Below are 20,890 nucleotides of genomic sequence, written 5' to 3'. Positions count from 1 at the left end.
AGCTGCAAGACGCAGAACAACTGCATGGCAAATCCATTCAAGTGAAAAACATTGAAGTAACATAATCCCAGATGTTACAATTACAGAAATGTTGCTGTGTTTCAAAGGGGCCCCACATGTGGAATGTTTTTAACCCCAAATCAGAGGTAATCTCAGACACTCGGACGGGGGCACAATCAAACTAGCAACAGACCAAGATATAAAAAGGAAGGGGGAAAAGAAGATGAGTGCAGGGGGAAAGTAAGAAAAGAGACACAAATCATCAAAGCATTTTAAATGGGAGGAATAGACTGAGCGCCAGACCTCCTCAGTTTGGAACAGAACCAACAGGTTTGGGGTTTGTCTATTTTCAAGTCAAGACAACTGAAAACCAATGACCTAACATTCCTGAGATGACTCCATTTCCCAGAGCGATCCTTTTGAGACCAAACTCTGAACTGAGATGGACTGAGTGTACGTTAATGGATATCGATCATCACTGGGAGTTCTTTGAACCTTGACAACTCTGAAGGTTTAGCCATGCGTCAATATTTGCGAGGCAGCCATCTGAGGAAGTGTTTCCTACAACAGCACCGTGTTAGATAAGAGGCCCCTGCCTCGTACACAACCTTTTCCAGAACACCTGTTTGCTTCAAAAGCCCCGTTACTGGATGCATTCATAACCTGACATTCTGAAATGTCAACAGGATTTGCAAGACCTTTCAACTTTTTTTCCAGCAGCCGGCTGGTGGAGGACGTTTGTTTCGTTTTTCTGCCCTTTCAGAGAAACCTGATAAAACTCTCTCGAAAACCCTTTTTTTGTAGCTTTCATTAATTATTCAGTGATTGTTGAGCGGCGCTCTTTCGAAGGACTTTCCTCTTGCCCTCCGATCTTGCCAAGAGCATCTTCTGCTCATTTCCCCTGTCCTTCCGGTCCTTCCTCTATTTCCCTGAGCATTCTCTTTCTGCGTTTACAGTATGCTGGAAATATCTCCTTGTATCCAAGCCGTCCTGCTCCGACAGGAGGAAACCCTCCCTATTGGAGGCCAGGCTGAGGAATAGATCTTTCATGGAGATGGTCTGTTTCCTACATCTGTGCGTACTCACTTATTCTCACAAGCTCATTCTCCCTGTATCTTTCTCTTCTGCTTCTTTGTTGCCTCGTAAGAGCTTTTGCAGCTGTACTCACTTTCCCAGCTGCCCGAGGAGTATGCCTGTTTCCGTACCGTGAAAACCTGATCAGTCTAGACAGAAGTACGGCAATGTATCATCAGAAAGAAGAACCATTTAGGCAATATTTCCTGATCTGAAGTGGTCTTGGAAGATCTTTTGGGTTCTGCCAATTCATATTTTGATTGGAAAGAGAAGCACTTTCACAGAGAAGCGTTACTCTAACCCCGACCTATTAGAACAAGATGCGTCCAAATGAATGCTGTTACAGGGACAACAAAGATCTGTTATTAATGCAGGGTCTCAGATTGAACCCCGCCCCCTTAAGTGAGCTTGCTTTGTCATACAGTGCTCTGATGCAGTCAATCAGTGACCCAGAGCTTAGCTGGGGGGCTTTGAGATTCTTTTACGACCCCCCTTTCACCTCGCCTCCCGCTCCTCAAAAGAAAGAACGGTAATTAACTGATGAAGAGCTCTGTAAGATTATCCAGTCTCCTCGCCAAGGGCTGCAGCTCTGTCACTGGTGTGCAGTCAGGTCCCAAAGGAGCGCTGCAGAATGGGGAAGGATGGATCTCAATGGTCTATTCAACTACTCTCCTCTTTCATCCCCTATTCAGCTGCTAAAAGAGGAGAGCTGCATGCTATGTTGTATATTTGAGCCAGGAATGTTCTTTCATATCTGCACAAATTAGGGAAGAGCACTCACAGTGTTTTTAAGACAAATGTCGAGACCACGGTCACAATGCTTTTAGTGAGGACACAAACACAGTCCTTCGCTGCACCAACAGCCCCTTACTGTGCGCGGGAATGCACGGCAGATTGAATTATACAAGAGAAAGCAAAAATAGCTGTGTGTCCCCACCACCTAGAGCGAGACAGAGCGAGTGGGAGAGGTTGAGAAAGAGGGACTGAGGGGAAGAGAGCAGGGGATCCATTTAATTCAACTCTGTGTAAAGGTAAGATTGTGTTGGTCCTCGCATGGAACCTAATTATAAACGTTTCTCTTGAGATAACACTGCAGAGATTGTCTCCCGTTCGCACACCCTCCCATTCTCCTTCATAATATCTCTCTCATTCAATGTGTCACCGTGCCAAGCCCCCCCCACGGCCGGGGTCCCAACCCTCAACCCAACCCCCGACAAGGGGACCACCCAATAGATCCCCAGCTTGATTTGATCAGGGTTTACCAATGGAACTGGGCTGAAGTAACACCATTTGAACAAGCCACCAAACTGTACACAATCACAACAAAAGAATGCAAGTGCATCATCAAGCTGATTCTGCACTCCTGCACTCTTAATTCCACTATGGCCAAAATAATTATATATTAGAAAATATATTTGACATGTGCATTGTTAACCTGCATTTGACTTGCACCATTGTGTCCCAAGCACTTTTTATTTATTTATTTTGAAGTATAAGTTGCATGTTGCAGTGTTGGAGGAGAATGGGACTGCCAACAACTGCAACTGTTCCTACAACAACATTGGAATCCCTTTGATCCCTATTCATTGATTTGAATAGCTTTATCAATGTGGTACAAAATGAAAACAAACTCATCAAGCTGATTCAGTTAATAATGCACTACTCTAACATGGCATAAATGACACAATTTAGGTTTGAGAGTTATTCGATTTACAAGGTTATAGTTCTGCTTACTGTGCGTAGAAATTACAGAAGTCCTGTTACAAATCAATCCTGATCCACATTTTGTTTGCAACGTTTATTTATTCCTGCATTTGACTCGCACCATTGTGTCACATGCATTGCACTTTCTTTTTATAAGTAAGTTGCGTGTTGCACTTTTGGAGGAGCACGGGACCCCCATCGCCAGGAACTGCAACTGTGTTTACAAATCTTGAAATCTTTAAAATTGAAATTAAAAGAGCTCTAAAAAATATGAATTCCGGTTGAAAAGGAAGCTCACCCAGAACATGCAGGACAGGCAGACCCAGGTGCGGGGGGGTCCGGCCAGAGCTGCAGGCAGGCTGAGGGACACAGACGGCATGCTGACGGCAGGAGAGATGCTGCTGCTACACACCGGTGGGCTTCCTGAAGTACAATCCAGCCAGGAGAAGGTTTGCCTGCTCAGCCATGACTTCCCTGCACGTAAGCCCTCTCGTCTTCCTCACTCTTCCTCACTCTCTTCGTGTACCTCTCCTCTGAATGTGATACTGCCTGCCTCTCCTCTGCGCTTACTCTGCCTCTCTTCTCCTCTGTCGGTGAAAGTTTCACAAAGCTATTTTGGGGGGGGGGGTCAGGCTGCCCCCACAGCTCCACGGGAGTAAAGGGGAGGGGGTGTGCCTCTTATTATCCATCTCTCTTGCCCCTCCTCTCCCTCACTCTCTCTCATCCCACGTCTCCCTCCCTCTTTACCCCTCTAAGTCTCCCCACTTTTAATTTCATTCATTCATTCCTTGATCCCCCCCCCTCCCTGTTCGAACCCCCTCAGCATCCGTCGCACTTCACCTCCCCCTCCCTTCGTCTCTGTCTTGCATAGTTTTTCCTGTGTATTTCTGTATTGAGACCCTTTTCATTTTGATGAACCCTGTCTCCCCCCTGCTATCTGTATTATTCCTCCTGACCCTGGAATACTATAATGATTTTATAGATGTTGGATGTCAAAAAACCTGCTATTTAGATTGAAAGATTTTCCTAATTTTATTGGACATTTCTTGATGCTTTGTACGACCATCATTCTCCAGAAATGTTAACATAAACTACCACCAGCTGTCTGCTTAGATAGAGATTTAGTAAAACACTTTTGGGTTCAGCCGTGTGTTCCCACTATACGCTTTGCACGTTATCCCCATTCAGTGAAATTGAAAGAGGCTGACACTAAACTTCAATAAAGACTGATTTTTAAGGTAACAGTAACTGAATACGTCAAATATACTGTACATGTACCATTATGTGTTTCTGGAATCAATGATCCGCACAATATCAAAAGAGTTGAGTTGTCATCTCAATGTGACAATTTAAGGAAGACACGTACAGGCTTCCATTTCTTTCTAAATATCAACACATTTTAAGATAAAAACCAAAATGTTAATCTGTCCCTTAGTAGTTTTGGATGCAGCTCCAAGTCAATGCTTTGCTAATAAAACACATATACAGTGAAACATTTAAAAAAGTTATTATAAGTAGAGGATCGGCAAACAGAAATAGCACATGTTCGGGTCTATTTACAGCAGCGGATTAAAAACATTTGATATGCTAGTGGGTATTTATGAGAGCAGCACGGTGAATGTTGGATTTATTCAAACATAAACAACAGCGTGTGTGTTTGTACAAAAAGGAACATGTCACACAGTGCAACCGTGGCTTATGTATCTGCTTTAAATAGTAGATTAGTTGGAACAGGGGAAGAAAAAAATAGAATATCCCCCAGACTTATCCTTTGATCATCTTTGACAGTCCTTTAACATTTTCAATCCCACCCTTGACCTCCCACACATTTCCCTCCTCAAAGAATAAAAAGAAAGTAATAGTGGAGGATCTACTTCTGACAGTAGTACCCCCCCCCCCCCCCCCTTCCATCTTCACCCGTTACACAGAAAGAGCTCAGAGGGGCCGGGAAGCAAAAGCTGCTTCATTAAGTTCTCACTGCTCATCAATGAACATGTTGGCCCCATGCGTGACTCTTTATCCCCCTTGTGTGGGTACACACACACACACACACACACACACACACACACACACACACTGCAAATCTCCTCACAAATGTTACAGCGGTTAAACTTTCATTTAACATTCAAATAAAAAAAAAATGAATTTAAACATCCTGCAAACATTCATGGCCCCATGATTTTCTGACTGACACACAAAGATGCTCACACACGTCGGAAATGTGGGGTCCGGGCCCACTACTTCCTGAAAACATAAACACGTGTAATTTAAACTATCGAACTCACCGTGTGCATATACACAAACATTTACAGGATAACCAGTCATTTCTCCCCCACTCTCACATACACACATCCACACACTACATAAATACACAAACCCTGCACCCAAACACAGAAACATACAAACTCACCCAGCCAGGGGCACAGGGATTAATCCCCTGGTATTTCCTGCAGGCCACCCCTACAGAGACACATTCACTAAAGGAGACAATGTTAGAGAGAAAACATTTGAACTTAATCCCCCCAAACCAAAACACACACACACACACACACTCACACAGACTCTCACACACACACACAAACACACACACACACACACACACACACACACACTCACACAGACTCACACACACACATACACACACACACACACACACACACACACACACACTCACTCACACAGACTCACACACACACACACACACACACACACACACACACACACACACACCAGCTGGAGTTCTGTCTGAGGAAAAGTGCAAGAACTAACAAAGTCACATGATGAATAAATAAACGTTTACACATCACTGCACATGTGTCTTTTTAGAGCATTATCAACGTTTTTTTTTATCAACGCTTTGTCAATTTGACTCAATTACTTGAGTATGACAACTGCCAAGTTCCCAAAGATACCTGCCTGCCACCTTTTAAGGTCTTAGTCTTGTAAAAAATCGACAGAAAACCTTCTACCAATAACGCTACATAACGGGCATTTTCAAACTGTACACTATAGCATGCATCAGCATTATAAAACAGGGAGGCTCCGTAAACTGAATAAAAAGACAGCAACAATCCTCTCATGCACACTACATTCAGTCCAAATATTTCTCAGTTACTCTTCAAAATCCAGATAAATCAGAATAAATTAGACCAACTACTACATTTAAATACCTGTAAAGCTTATTCACCTGTCACTTCCGTTTCAGTTTTTTAAAACAGTGCTGAAGAACACCGGGAGCAAATGCCAGAAGTTGAGTTTTCATTAGAAATTACTGGTATGTCAACTGCATGCTAAATTATTAATCAAAGTACTTAAGGACAAATAGTTTCCCTAGTTAAGATGGGACCAGTTGCCGACTAGAAATTAAGAATTTGCTATTTCTAAAGGTATGGAAAATTCAATATATAGGCTTTTAACGGTTCTTGATTCCGATTCTTGGGGCGGGTTTAAAACTGGTGACAAAACAAACGTTTAATTAAGAAAAGTAGTCTATTTTTGCTGTTTACTCAATTCTGAAAGATTATAAATCAAACTTGTAAGCAAGTCGAGTTGTGTTTTCGGCCACATTGAGAATCTTCACACTGCTTTTAGCTCTGTTTTGGTCACAACCAACCTATGAGGGAAAGATCACCCCACACATATTCATCTGAACCATTGTCGATATAAAAATATAGATTATGAAGGTTTAAAATGTCTTCTAATTTGATTAAATGAAATGAATAAACATCTCACTTTACTCAGTGAAGAGTGTATATAATGAGGCTATTTTGGAACGGAACACACAGTCCGTGAGTGTGACCGTGCACTCGAGTGTTGTCCAGCAGGGCTTAGTTGTACTCAAATTCAAATGAAACAGTCAGCACACAGCACACCGTGTTCTCCTCCTGCATGAAGTCATCATCCAATTCCCACAACAACACAACAAGATCTCTCATTTATTTTTGGTAAACAAAATATCTTCCATAAATAACATCAGGATTTACTGTGCAGGCAACAACAAGATGATAAGACAAATAGTTAGTTTAATAGAATAGAAGATTATAGATTCACAAATGCACATGAGCTAGCCAGTTGGATGGTGATAAATTGCCTGCATATGCATTTCTATAATAATACAAATTAACATTGCAATGAGGCCTTAAGGGTGTTGGTGGGGTTTTATAATGTCAAAGTTTGTTTCATTTGTTCTGTGAACCTAAAATCTATTAATAAAGTGTTGAATTATGGAAACAACAAATACTATAAAGCAGATATAAATAAAGTTTTAAAAGGCAAAGGAATAGTTGATGTCGTTTTTACCAGATCAGATAATAGGATTTGATACAAAGATACAATTATCCGAGTGATTCTAGTCATGTTGGCATAATACTGGTGACAGAGTGTCTTAAAGGGGTCCTGGCTCATCGTCAGGTTCATATTCATATTAAGTTACCATGCTGTGCTGGCAGCACCTCTTTTCACCCTCTGTCTGAAACCAGAGCCCAGTCTGCACTGATTGGTTAGCTGGCCGACTCTGTTGTGATTGGTCAGCTGCTTAGAGATGTCCCGCCCCTTAACCTATCACTTACAATGAGTTGGAGCGCTAGCCAGTAGAAGCGCGAGTGTTACTATGATGTTTCTATGTTCTGGAAGTAAACAAAGGAGTCCAATGGAGGCAAATCATGGTCTTCAACAAGTCGATGCTAAACATATGCACCCAATGCCATTTATAAAGCAGCCCTAAGAAAGAACACAACCAAATAAATTACAGGGATAGCCATTTATGTACATACAAATATACAAATGAATCTGTATACTAATTCCTATCATCTGATGAAACATTATAATTGTATGGTCTCATACATGAGAGTAAAATAGACCATGCATAGTTCTACAGCTGTACAAATAATTGAAATTGTATCAAAACTGCAAAATGGTCAATTGCAATATTCAAATTGCAGGAAGCACAACATTTCTTCAATAGGCGCATTCACACTGCGGTACTTTTCCCACAAAGGTTCATGTGAACTTAGTTCATGAGAACTCTTTAGTTCTCATGAACTAAGTACGGATCGCGTTCACACTGGAATAAGTCCCTGGGGGTGGATTAGGCAAATGAAGCCGCTGACGTCACTTGTTCTTCTTCTGCTTTGGGTTTACTGGCAGGCCGCAAACCACTTCATGGCGTATACTGCCGCCCAAAGTCCCCGGCCGGAAGTCCCCGGAGTTAGGGACTGGCTTCAGTAGAAGCTGCTGGGACTCCCAGCAGCTTCTACTGAAGCCTTCCGAGTAAATCGCCAGAACACCGACACGTCCTCATCTCCACCACTCCCATGTTTTATTTTGTGTTGCCATAAGTTAGTCTCTCTGCGTTTCTGCGCTGGGCTAATGCTAATGCTAATAATGCTAATGCGAGGATAATAAAATGGCGGCTTCACAAAACTTTTTGGGAGTTTTACGGGGCGTGGTTTGCAATCCTTCCAGCCAATCAGAAATATAGCTCTTTTCTCACAAGAGAGCCGCAAAAGTAAAAAGGTTCACATGAACAAATTTTAGTACCGGCTCTTTTTGGTGTGAACGCGATAAAAGAGTTCTCATGAACTAAGTTCACATGAACCTTTGTGGGAAAAGTACCGCAGTGTGAATGCGCCTAATGTGGTAAAAAACTATTTTTATTTAGTGTGTTGGAGCTGTACAGATAACTTGGCCTACAAATTGTATACAGTACAAACCTGGTACAGATCCTTTCTTTTTTTTAAATCACACTATGATCATATTAATATATTTTTCAATGATAGTGATTATAATGATACACAAATGATCAATACCTCCAACATTGCAAATCATTATCAAATTGCATGACAGTCAAAATGCTTCAACTGGTTATAATTTCCAAACTGGCAGCCCTACAAAGTTCCAACAGCAACTGCAGCACCCACTGGTGGTCAATGAACGAACTGCCTCCACATTAAGAATCAGACATTTGTCAGATCAGTTATTAAAAGTGTAAATTCAAGTGTGTGGTGTGTGTGTGTGTGTGTGTGTGTGTGTGTGTGTGTGTGTGTGTGTGTGTGTGTGTGTGTGTGTGTGTGTGTGTGTGTGTGTGTGTGTGGTGTGTGTGTGTGTGTGTGTGTGTGTGTGTGTGTGTGGCCGAGGGAGGGAGGGCCTTTTTTCAAGGCTAATCAGATCACTTGTGGGATTTGTTTTAGTGCCTCTTTAACCTTGACCATTTCTGTCTTTCTTTTGTAAACCAGAGCCTAGAGCGGACAGCGAGGCACTTACATCATTAAGAAGATTAAGCAGTGTCAGGTCACTGTCCTTGAACCAAGAAAAGATGAGTAAACAGAACAAAGCCGTAGACACTGTTACAAATAAAAAATAAAAAGGTTTCAGCAGACGAAACACAAAACGAAGAAATCGAGGAAGATCATAGATGGTAAAGAGGTGGGAGAACAGATAATAAACCGGGCTCTGATAAGAAGACAGATAGAGGGGTAGAGTGAATGTGTAAACAGAGGGGTGTGTTCTCTCATCTTGGCTGACGTCCTAGAACCTGTTAGATGGGGGGGAGTTCACTTGTTGACAGACAGAGGAAGAACACACTCCAGCAGGCCCCCCAACACACACAAATGCACACACCCCTGTGTGCATTTGTACAGACTCCCATCTGTTGAAAACAATACAGAACCCGGGCCCTCCCTTTGCACAAAACTCACATGTGTGTGCACGTTTTCCTCTGTTCTCTCTGCTGGGTGACTGAGAGGAAGGGCCGTGCAGAACACACTGACAACAACAATACTCCTGCAGTACAGGGTGTGAAGCCTTATGGATTTGTACAGTATACTCTTTGAAGAATTATTAGTAAACGTAAAAGGGAACATGATTGGGGCCACTGTTTTTCAATTTGGAGACGCCTTTTGAGTGAAGACGGTTTTCTGCACATTTCCCAGATATCACATGCAAATCAAACCAGCATGGACAACATGATATGATCTTTTGACTCTTCATCATTATGAATTGTAACTCTGTAGACGCACTCATCAAACCACGATGACTGCTTTTGTAAACTACTCACTTCTTCTGTTCATGCCAACTAGCTTTAGCAGGATTTCTGGTCAGCAGAAAAAGAGCTGCTTTATATTTTGGTTGTCTTAAAAGCTCTTATATGAAGCTCTTATGGGTTCACACCACACTACCTAGAAGACAGCGAACAGCAGAAAATGTAAGTATTGTGTGAAAGCTGGACTTTATCGTTTAGATCACCCACTTTCAGAGGTCACAGAACAAGGTCATCTGGACATGGACCATCAGGCTTTTTGCTTCACAATCACATTGCCAGTAAACCACTGTTGCTAAAAAATTGCAAGCTAAACGTCAATGTAGACTGGCCACAAGTGAGGCCAACTGCAGGTAAAGTGCTAACTCGCCCCTGCTGAATGCCACCTCATGCCACAGAAACCATCTCAGTGGCAGCAGAGGAAGATGCACGACCACAGGAGACGCATGCTAAACACTTTCAATGTGTCTGAACCATTGATGAATAACTCTCAGCTTAATTAGGGTGAGCTCTGTGTGTGTAGATGAATACTGTGTGCATATCACTGAGCCGTGGCAGCTTTTGCAAGATGAATGGCTCTGTTAGACGTACTATCAGGGTGTGTGTGTGTGTGTGTGTGTGTGGTGTGTTGTGTGTGTGATGTGTGTGTGTGGTGTGTGTGGTGTGTGTGTGTGTGTGTGGTGTGTGATGTGTGTGTGTGTGTGTGGTGTGTGTGTGTGTGTGGTGTGTGTGTGTGTGTGTGTGGTGTGTGTGTGTGTGTGTGTGTGTGTGTGTGTGTGTGTGTGTGTGTGTGTGTGTGTGCTGTGTGTGTGTGGGTGTGTGTGTGATGTGTGTGTGTGTGTGTGTGTGTGTGTGTGTGTGTGTGTGTGTGTGGGTGTGTGTGTGTGTGTGTGTGTAGTGTGTGTGTGTGTGTTTGTGTGTTTGTGTGGTGTGTTGTGTGGTGTGTGTGTGTGTGTGTGTGTGTGTGGTGTGTTGTGTGTGTGTGTGTGTGTGTGTGTGTGTGTGCTGTGTGTGTGTGTTGTGTGTGTGTGTGTGTGTGCTGTGTGTGTGTGTGTGTGTGTGTGTGTGTGTGTTGTGTGCTGTGTGTGTGTGTGTGTGTTGTGTGTGTGTGTGTGTGTGTGTGTGTGTGTGTGTGGTGTGTGTGTGTGTGTGTGTGTGTGTGTGTGTGTGTGTGCTGTGGTGTGTTGTGTGTGTGTGTGTGTGTGTGTGTGTGTGTGTGTGTGCTCTTATCTCTCCAGCCAGGCATATCACTATCTGGACGTCATATAAATATAAATTTCATTTCATCTGGCCACTGGAGATGGAAATGTTGGTTCATTTGGGGATAAGGTCATGCATAAGATCATAATCCTTACGTGTCATACATCCTGTTTGAGAGGCTTTAGTTCAATATGTGTGTGCTACAAAGATGAATTTAGTTACATCTATGATCTTTGACAAACTACTCTTACATTAATTTTGCAATATAGAGTCAAAGACAACAAGATGAATAAGTGTATTTAACATTATACAAAGAGACTGAATTTAAATGGGTTCTAAGTTTCTAGCTAACATTTGAGTAATGTTTCCGGCCACCTGGAGAATGCAAGTCTAATATGTTCACTCATGTTATCTCTGTATTGGTCTCCACCAAATAGGGAGGAATGTAGTTCATATAATTTCTCCATTAAGTAGCTAACTCTGTTTTTCTGTATTTGTTGTATGTGGTCTATGGTAGAGTTTCAGAGAGGTTTTAGCTAAAAGGAACCAAGGTTGATGAGTGGTCTGAAATTAGTGAACATATCAATGTGAATAAAAACCTAAAAAATGAGCTAAAGGATGCTAAAATAACACTTTACTCTGAGTCTCCAGCCATCCTAGCAGCTATTTGAGGTACAGCAATTTGAGCAAATATGCTCATAATGAAAATGGTATGATGTTTACCGTGTAAACCTGCTTTCCCTTTGCCAATAAGCACTCTCAGAGCAACTGTGGTTTACCAAACTGTTGAACAAACTCAATTCTTAACCTGATGATGGTTCTAGAAGAGTGGTTACGGGATCACACAATTCATCCTGAGTGGGATACAAATGGCTGCACCAAAATGTAATGCAATCCATTCAATAATTGTAAAAACAAAACAGTCAAAATCCCAAAGGTTAACCTCAAGGTGGCCTTAGAGGAAAAGTCCAAGGAGCAGAACAATCATTAGCATTCGTTGTCTGAGAACATTGGATGTCAGTACAGTATTTTCTGACCAATGTGGTGTACCAACCAACCAACCAACCAACCAACCAACCAACCAACCGCCAGACTGACAGACCATCAGACAAAACGGCATTGCCTTGTCTAGAGCCACTCTGCCAGCGTAGCTAAACATAGGATTCATTGTCTTTATCAACTAAGAGTTAATGCAGCTCTGTTCCAAGCAATAAGCATACGTCTCTATTACAATCAGGAAAATATGATAGTCACTGAACCCAAGTAAAACCTGTAGGAGCATTGGTCCTAAAATTCTGTTAACAAAGGAAAGAAACCCGAAAACATTCTAATTCACATCTTAAATATGAACCCTACCTTGTTTTCGCTTTTCCTGTGTTTACGAAACGGGAAGATGCAGTGGAAGAAAAATGTTGCCCAACCGAAGACTGTGGTGAGACACCAGCCTAGTCCGCCCATCCTCCTCACATCCTCTACTGTTTAACAGCCCTTGCTCCTTGTCTCCTTCTCTAGGCTGTCCTGCAAAACCAGCGTCTAGTGGTACCCTAGCAGTCGGTACTCGAGAAAAACCTCGGATAGTTGCTGATCTGATCCAAATGGTTCATTATTCCTTAGTTTCTGTGACAATAAGTTGTGTTGGAGGTCACTCCTAAATGCATCCTTTCCTCTCTTGTCTAGCCTCCCTACAGCATCCCTCCATCCTGTCCCCTCTTTCTCTGGATGCTGCAGGGTCTTCCATTCAAAGCACGGGGAGGAAGAAGATTAGAAGCAGGGAAGACAAAAGTGGGTGGAGTTGGGGTGGGCCGGGCAGAGCCGTCTGTTCAAGAAGGAGGCACTTATAGTGATGGAAAAGGGAGGGGGTCTGCAATGTAATGTAGTGAGGGGGGTGGCTGGACAGGAGTCTTGTAGCAGTGAGAGAACAATTAATATGAAGTGTGTTGAGTAGAGTAATGGTGAATTCCCATCAATTTAAAATGAAGCTGTAAATACAAATTACAATGCAGGCAATTTAAAGGAGATGATTTAGATAGAAGAAGGGGACAAGTAGATTTAGGATGGTTCCATGTATGAAAGCAGAAGAGATGGAGGTTGTTTTTGGGATATAAGAGGTCTCGGTGGAGTGTGCGGCTGCATTTATAGCTGTCAGGGGGGGCCTAATGACGATTGGTCTCACACCAATCATAAATGGCTCCGGAGCATCTGAGCCTGTATGCATTCTGAGTAATTAATATAAAGACTGAGGGTGGCATTTGTGACTGAAGCCAGCAGTTGAACTGCATGCTTACTTTACCTTATTAGATAAAGTGGTGGGCACATGAGCTAATCTTTCTAACAACATGGAAAACTACTTCAACACTATAGTAAAATAAAAAAATAGTTTCTAAAGGCAACAGCCAGATCTTAAAGAACATACACCACAAAAACACAGTGGAATTATAAAAAGGTATCTATAAGTAGATGAAACCAGAACCATTGGCTTTATGTTCTGGCAAAAATGACGTTTAACAGATCACGTAGCTAAACACAGAAAGCTTGCTTCTTTGTTTCCTTTTGGGGAGTGAGAGAAAGAAGCCCCTTCTTTTGGTGAAAATACTGCAAGATACGCTTTTCCGGTGTATTCTAAGCTGCTTCCAGTTTTTTGGAAGCCTTTTCCAGATCCACATCCAAAAGTCTTGACATGGTGTTGAAAATGAACTTTCTTGGCTTGTTTGCCAACCTGACAATAAGTTAACACAGTTTATTCTAGAATACGTATAGTATTTCTACTGCTCACCTATCTTTCACCACTTTCAGTTAATAATTCATCGCTAAATTGATGGTTGGTTTGTCTGACTTTACTCCGCTGCTCTCTGTTCCCTTCAGTCAGTCAATTAGTCAAAGTACGGCATGGCTTAACTTGACTCTCTCTTTTTTGGTTTTCCATTACCAACATTTTTAAATATCACGTCGAATTTTTTTACGTACCATCCCGGTTAAAGATCAAATGCAAAGGTTTTTTTATAATTGCCAGTAAAATCGAAATCATATAGCTACAACACTATCTAAGATATTGCAGTATTAAAATCGGAGATAATATGCGTCTGGCAATGCGCAATATTTATTTTGTTCAACCCCCAACACCAAGTCCGACGATTTATTTTCTCAGCCGCTCCTCCGCAAGATGGCGTCGCGTGACGTCACAGTGGCCGAACAAACAAACCTTGGCTTATCGCTCACAGCTGCTTCCGCAGATAGTACAACTTAGTTTCGTTATCATGTCTGATTCTGAGTAGACTATAGACTAAAAGCTTTAGGAATCCAAACTATAACATATAATAAGTACCCTGTATCAAGATTGATGCAAAACAAGTGACGTTTGACCTTTTTAGAGAGGTTTAGAAAAATAAAGTCCAGGCAGACTCACCACTGGGTAATTTGGGAACCATCACAACCAAACACAATGCTAACAGTGAGACTCTGAATTAGCCCCAAGCGAAAAATGCTAACCTATTACTGCACCGAAATCACTCCTAGCGCCCTTATTACTTATCCTAGCTCCACATCCAACACATTGTTTATGATCGTAAAGACACAGAATCTAACGGTGCCCACCTCTATAAGCACCCACTCGGCTGAAAGAAATGAAAGCATGGCGGAGGGCTTTTTTGATGCATAGGCCTAATGAAGTGGTTAGAAGAATGTTGGGTTTTCTAAGTGCTCACAGTCACTTTTAATTGCGCGGGGGGCATTTTTAATTGGGCCAGGAGGAATAATAGTGGATTTAATCCCTATCATAATGCATATTGTTCACACTTTTCCGTTACGGTACGTCCACACAGCAGCTTTTCAAAAATCTTGAAAATCTTGGAGCTGGGCGTGTCTGAAAGCTTGGGGATTTCGCGACCAACAACCAATCACATGAATCTCCCGCCCCCGACATACAAAGTAAAAAACCCCGGTTCTTCTCCACTATTTATTTTAACATTTATGAGATTAATGTCTATGGTGCTATTTTATGCTACATTCCATGCTGGCTAATGATACTGTCTATGCTTGCTAGTAACGAAGTAAACTAGCAACGAAGTAAACTGGATATAAAATCCCCAAACAAGCGAAAACCTACCAGTTTCACCCACTGCCTCTGCCACCTCCCTCCATGCCTGGTTCCTCCGGTTTGTATCCCGGTAAGTAAATAGGGACTGGTCATAAAGAACCGGGTGATTTGCTACCGCAATAACTAACTTCTCCTCCATTTTTGTTAGGAATATAGAATGAACTGCGGTCTGGCTCTCCCAGCTTGCACGCGGTTTGATTGGCTAGCGCTTGAACTGTCAGATTTGCATAAACGGGATTTGATTGGCTGACGCTTCAAGCTCAGCTTCAAAAGTTGAACATTGCTCAACTTTGAAATCCTGAAAATCCTGGAAATCTTCGCCTCGCCCCCCCACAATGCAGTTCGGCGACAAGCGAGGGAAAGTGACGTCATCCCCATTCAAAGTCAATGGGCGGAGACGCGCTGGAAGCGGTGGACAAATCGCCAAAAGCTGCTGTGTGTACGGGCCGTAAAGCTGCTGTGTGGACGTACCGTTATGAGTGGAGGAGCGATGAATGAGCTGCAGATAAACTACAATGCTAACAGTGAATTAGCCCCGAGCGAAAAATGCTAACCTATTACTGCACCGAAATCACTCCTAGCGCCCTTATTACTTATCCTAGCTCCACATCCAACACATTGTTTATGATCGTAAAGACACAGAATCTAACGGTGCCCACCTCTATAAGCAATAAAACTGCAATTCCGTTATCTGCGTTATCTGCTGTGCTCCGTGCGCTTTGAAATCTAATCAAAAGTTGTTTTTTAGGTTTTTTTTTCTTTGGCGTTTCTGCATCGCCCGGCTCTTTCGTTCTTTCAGTGGTTTCTTGTGCTGAAATATGGAGGGGACGGCTCCGGGTTTCAGGTTTACACGCGAAGTGGTCAGAACACAACTTGCTCCATTTTGTCGGTTGCCATCCAACACGATTCACTAAAAAAAATCCATTTTTTGCGGATGATTTGGTCTTTGGGAAATACATGAAAAACTCTCCCAGATCCCGCACCGTTCGTACAACAAAAAGCACAACAATAACCCATGTTAATTCAGTTTTCTTTTCGAAAAACATGTGACCGAGACTGCAGACTCTGGATATTTGGTCCAGAGACTGTTTGGCCACTATTACGTCACGCGCGCGGAGGCTGCTGGGAATTACATGTCAGAAATTCAGACGGCTTTGGGTCGAGTTTTGGATCAATAAAAAGCTTTTTTTTGGGTGTATTATCTCGATTTAAATCAAATAAAAAATACAGGCAGTCTTAAAAACAACATTTCTATAAAAATGTAGCATATTTGGAAGCTTTTGCATTTGATCTTGTTTCCAAGCAAGCTACACGGATACAAGAAGGTGGAGTTTAACAGTGCAGACCACTGATTGGTCAGGTAGGGTCATCACCTATGGTCATCACTTACATGACATTGGGCATCCTGTGCAATCCCTGAATATTTAAATAGGAATGTGAGCATGAAATGCAAAAGAAAACTTTATTTCACTCAAAGATTTAAAAATATGGCAGCCGCAACACTACCAAGTGAAGACCTGTTTGGTTTTTTAATAAATAATTCTACAAGTTTTGCATTGAAGCTGGTTCTACAGTATTGTTATGCAGTGTTGTTTAGCTACCTATCCTACATTGAGGGGGTACTATCCACAGTGAAAAACGATATTGAGCAACGTTGAATTAAGTTGAGCCGTACATTCAGTTTAAATAAGGAAAAGTCACAACTGTAATTATAAGAAAGCACATACCAATGTACCTTATATATGGTTGATATTCCATTGTGATTTCTTGATAAGAGTGATGTGACAAGGCCCTTGGAGAGAATAACTAACGGTATCATCTATGTAACATTCACCAAATCATGGTCAGCTTTAGAGCAGTAAGACAATGTTCTGTGCAGCTCACAGATACTTTGGGGAAGGTGAAGCTGGTTTCAGCATAGCCTCACTACTAACTAGATCACTCTGATGCATTCCCGTTTGAGAAGATTACACAACAATGGCAAAGTGACAGAAAAGTTAAAGAGAGAATACAACATCATGCGCACTTCCTGCCTCTCTGCAGTGCAAACAATGGGCCGGTTTCAAGTCTCAATCTGGCAACGTCAGGTCTGGTGTCCATTCTAGGAAACCAGGCGAGGGGTCAGGGAGGTAAGGGTCATTGTTGCTGAGAGAATAAGAGGGGAAGTGGCCGGTCATGGTTTTAATGGGGGGCTGACAGATGTTTTGGTCACATATGGTGGTACCCATCAATTCAATTTGATATTACCCATCAATAACATTCTAAAAGCATCAATAAAGAAATGCTTCAGATCTGTCTAGACTAAGGTTATCTCTAAGAAGAAGTTATATTATCAATGTTTATTCAGGTTTCTGTTGAATATCAATTGAACAGTAAAAACGTCGCACTGGACAGAGTTTTACTTAATGCCATTAGTCAAAGCCATATTACACTGCAGATCAATGCACACATATTTCAGCCGTCAATAGCAGAGTGCCACGATTTAGCTGAGCCTTAATGACATCATGCAGCCGGTGTATGTGCATGCTGCAGTATGTTACAGCGCATAATATATTCATACCGCAGAGACTATATCCAGAGTCTTTTAGTTGTCACTGCTACAAGGGCGAGACACATTTCAATTCAATTCAACTAATAGCCAAAAATAACATTTGCATTGGAGTCTCATTTGTTCAAATATTGCACTTCATGTTTTTGCCCCCCTCCCCCCTCCCCCTAATAAAGTGGCTGTGATTAATGCACCAATTATCTCCTGTCCCTCCCACTATTGATCCAAGGCGATTGCAAGCTTGGTGAATGGAACCTTATGGCAAAGAGCCAAGGGGAATTAAGTGGAAGCTCATTTCATCTTTGAACATAGCAAAGAGAATATCTTTAGTCAGCAGATGGAAACAGTTTTGGCAAATCATAGGATAGGTAATCATGGGAAATGTAAGTCTGGATTGGTGACCGAATGGAATGCCCAATACAAATCCTGCTTTGACATAAACTATAATCCAGGCTGTTAACCCAGAGCTTCTTTAGACAGGAGGAGGAAGAACAAAGGACTACAAATCCTCCCAGGCACAGGTTCAAATCTGAGTGACTGCCTGCAAGTGATACTGAAACAATGTTGTCTGGTGAGAAACGATAAATAAGATTCAGAATTTCATGCCATGCAATGGTCAAATGTGGAAATGTTTTAATTGTTGTTCTGCAAACATGATGTTGTATTTATTAACTGAGATCCCAAGTTTCAGATTAAAGGGTCCCTATTCTGCTTTTTGGGGTTTTCCCTTTCCTGTAGTGTGTTATATACAGTAGTTTCTTGAGCAAGTAAATGGTCTGCAAAGGCTCAAACCCCTGTGTTCCCTCCACAGAGAGTTTCTCTCCGACAGCATTTCACATGAAAGCATGTGAACATGTCACAGAAGAGGCACAAAATGCTCCACTTTAAGTGTGAGAGATTCATGTGGAAATAGGTGAGATAAAGAATATTGCGTCACAAGAGGACACAGAGAACTCACAATGTATCTGATCACACATTTTTGGTAACCTCTACGGTACCAATAAATCAGAGGTGAATATAGTGAAAATACAGGGAGTAAATTCAAAGGCCAAAGGACAGTGGGAGATCTATTTAAGCTTTAATTAAAATCTACAGAAGCACACCCCAAACACAAAGTACCCACAGTGACCTTTTCACCTTTCACGCTGCAATTATCAACTGGCCTCAAACACCAAAGACCCCTAACAGTCATCGGCTGCCTCATAAAAGCCCCGACAGGGCAGAAATGAACAGGATGTAGGCCAAGGTGATGACAAGGTATGAAGGCCCAGCATAGTGCCAGCTCTGTCTTTCGTCACTTGGTAAAACACTGCAGAACACCCATTAAGTACACATGTCCCCTATTTCAAAGCTTCCAATGATTTGATAGTCAACATTAATAAAGGCTGCACTATAGGTTAAATAAAGGTTAATTAAAGATGTCTGGTGGGCTCCTTCCTGTTTTTGCATAACAGTCGACCAGCTGACCATTGCACAAGAGTCAATGACAGACGTGGGCCCACCCCCAGTGACAGGCGCACAGCCCCCTGTAAAACAGTCATCACGGTGAAAGTTATTGCATGATGCGCCGCTATAAAGTAATTAGCTGTCAGGACACCTCCAAGAGTGACACTTCCACATCAGAGGACAGGACAAAAGAGACACTGAGAGAGACATATGGGCAAATAGAGACCGTCTCTGAGGTCAAACGGAGTCAACCACATAAGGGAAAGTGTTTAGCCCGTAAGGGTATTGTGTGAGGTTAAGAGACAAACAACAGCTTTCATTTAAGATGGCATGAAAAGCATTTCATCTCCATTAAGTGTTCACTACACTGTCCGGAGGAAAATACAAATACAAAAGACAGAAAGTGTCTCTTAAACCACTTTAGACCCTCCAATTAGAGACCTCAATGCAGAGCACCATTGGTAAAGATGAATGCCAGTTACAAAGAATCCTCAGTTACCGTATACCACTTTTATGTGTTGTATTTCAAAAACACTATTAACAAAATATTTTTGACATTATCCTATGTATCATTTCCATGCTTGTCTTGGAAGTTTATCCAAGAAACACCATTTTCTTTCTTTAATGGCACATACAAGTAATCATTTTCACACAAAAGATTCAGTTCAAATATGATACCAATATAACAAAACTAAAAACTAAAAAATGCAAAATTAATATACCTCCAACCATATCATCTTTATGACTTGCCAATGTACTACTTATTGGAATATTTAGGCACAGAAACTACCTTTCAGTAATTGTTCAGTGAACCCCCCCCCTCTCCACCAGCAGCTGGACAGACTGCTGCAGCTCCGCTGTCACAAGGACAGATACAGGAAAACATTCCTGCCAACAGCCATAACCCTGTTTAACCCTCCTATTGTCTTCGTCCCCCCCCCCCCACCCCTTACAAAACCATTAATCATCACCAAATTCCATTTAACACCCTTTCAAACTGTAAATATTGTATCAGACTACTGGTATACATGAAAAACTGCAGTAAATATACAAAGAACAGACACTGAACATGTACTGCGTGTGCCAGGTGTGATCCATGTGGGGGGATGGGCACATAAGAGCGGGAAATGTGTCAAATTGTTCTGTGTGTGTGTGTATGCAGTGTTTCCCCTACCATTGTCTTGGAGGGGCGCTGTGCCCCGCCAACGGAGCCCCGCGCCCCCCCTGAAATTCAAGGTGTATAAAAAAAGAAAATAAATTATAATTCTTTTTTTTTAAATAATTTATTTTTTATATATATATGGAACCAAACTGCAACTAATCTATATCTACTGTCACTTTTCACATTGAACATGTGCTCTTTTATTAAATAAACTAAACGCTTTCATTTGAAGTTGTGAGTTTAGTGTTTTTGACCCTAAGAAACAGATGCATTAACCAATAACAATAATCCACAGCTCCTCTCTCTGCTCCAGAGGGTTTCAAAAATATATATCCCAATGCCACATATTTGTATACTCACGTTCAACTTTTTTTTACTCTTTTAGTACTGTTTTATCTTCTATTTTTAGATGTTTATATTGTTTAATTGTTTATTTTCTACTCTTTTTGTAATTTCTAATGATGTGCAATACTTAGTTTTTCATGCTGCTGCAATGAAAAAAGGTCCAAAGTATATCTTATCTGATCTTGTTTGGAAATGGTCCCACCCACTGCCTCAGAGTCGGGTTTCGGTCCAGTCTTATTAGTTGTTTATGTGTGAGATATCACTTACTTCACTTTTTACAAT

At 41.8% G+C, this 20,890-nt stretch overlaps 1 protein-coding gene across 12 annotated transcripts in view; it reads right to left on the bottom strand.

Annotated features, from left to right (window-relative positions):
* Positions 1-20,890, bottom strand: part of tns1b (tensin 1b) — a 249,357-nt gene that overhangs the window by 197,194 nt on the left and 31,273 nt on the right. For 6 of the 12 annotated variants that reach the window (XM_034221398.1, XM_034221405.1, XM_034221404.1 and 3 more), the window contains exon 1: positions 12,371-12,763. The exons of 3 other annotated variants lie outside the window; for them this stretch is intronic. In XM_034221398.1, coding sequence (XP_034077289.1) covers positions 12,371-12,472 — 102 coding nt within the window. In that variant the 5' untranslated portion in view covers positions 12,473-12,763. Of the gene's footprint in view, positions 1-3,076; positions 3,343-12,370; positions 12,765-20,890 lie in introns of those variants that run through there. 3 more of the 12 variants (XM_034221407.1, XM_034221406.1, XM_034221403.1) reach the window with 2 other exon arrangements.

Source organism: Gymnodraco acuticeps, unplaced genomic scaffold (assembly GCF_902827175.1).
Source record: "Gymnodraco acuticeps unplaced genomic scaffold, fGymAcu1.1, whole genome shotgun sequence".
NCBI classification, from domain to species: domain Eukaryota; kingdom Metazoa; phylum Chordata; class Actinopteri; order Perciformes; family Bathydraconidae; genus Gymnodraco; species Gymnodraco acuticeps.
Note: the sequence above shows the minus strand (reverse complement) of the source record. Positions and strands in the feature narration are given on the sequence as shown.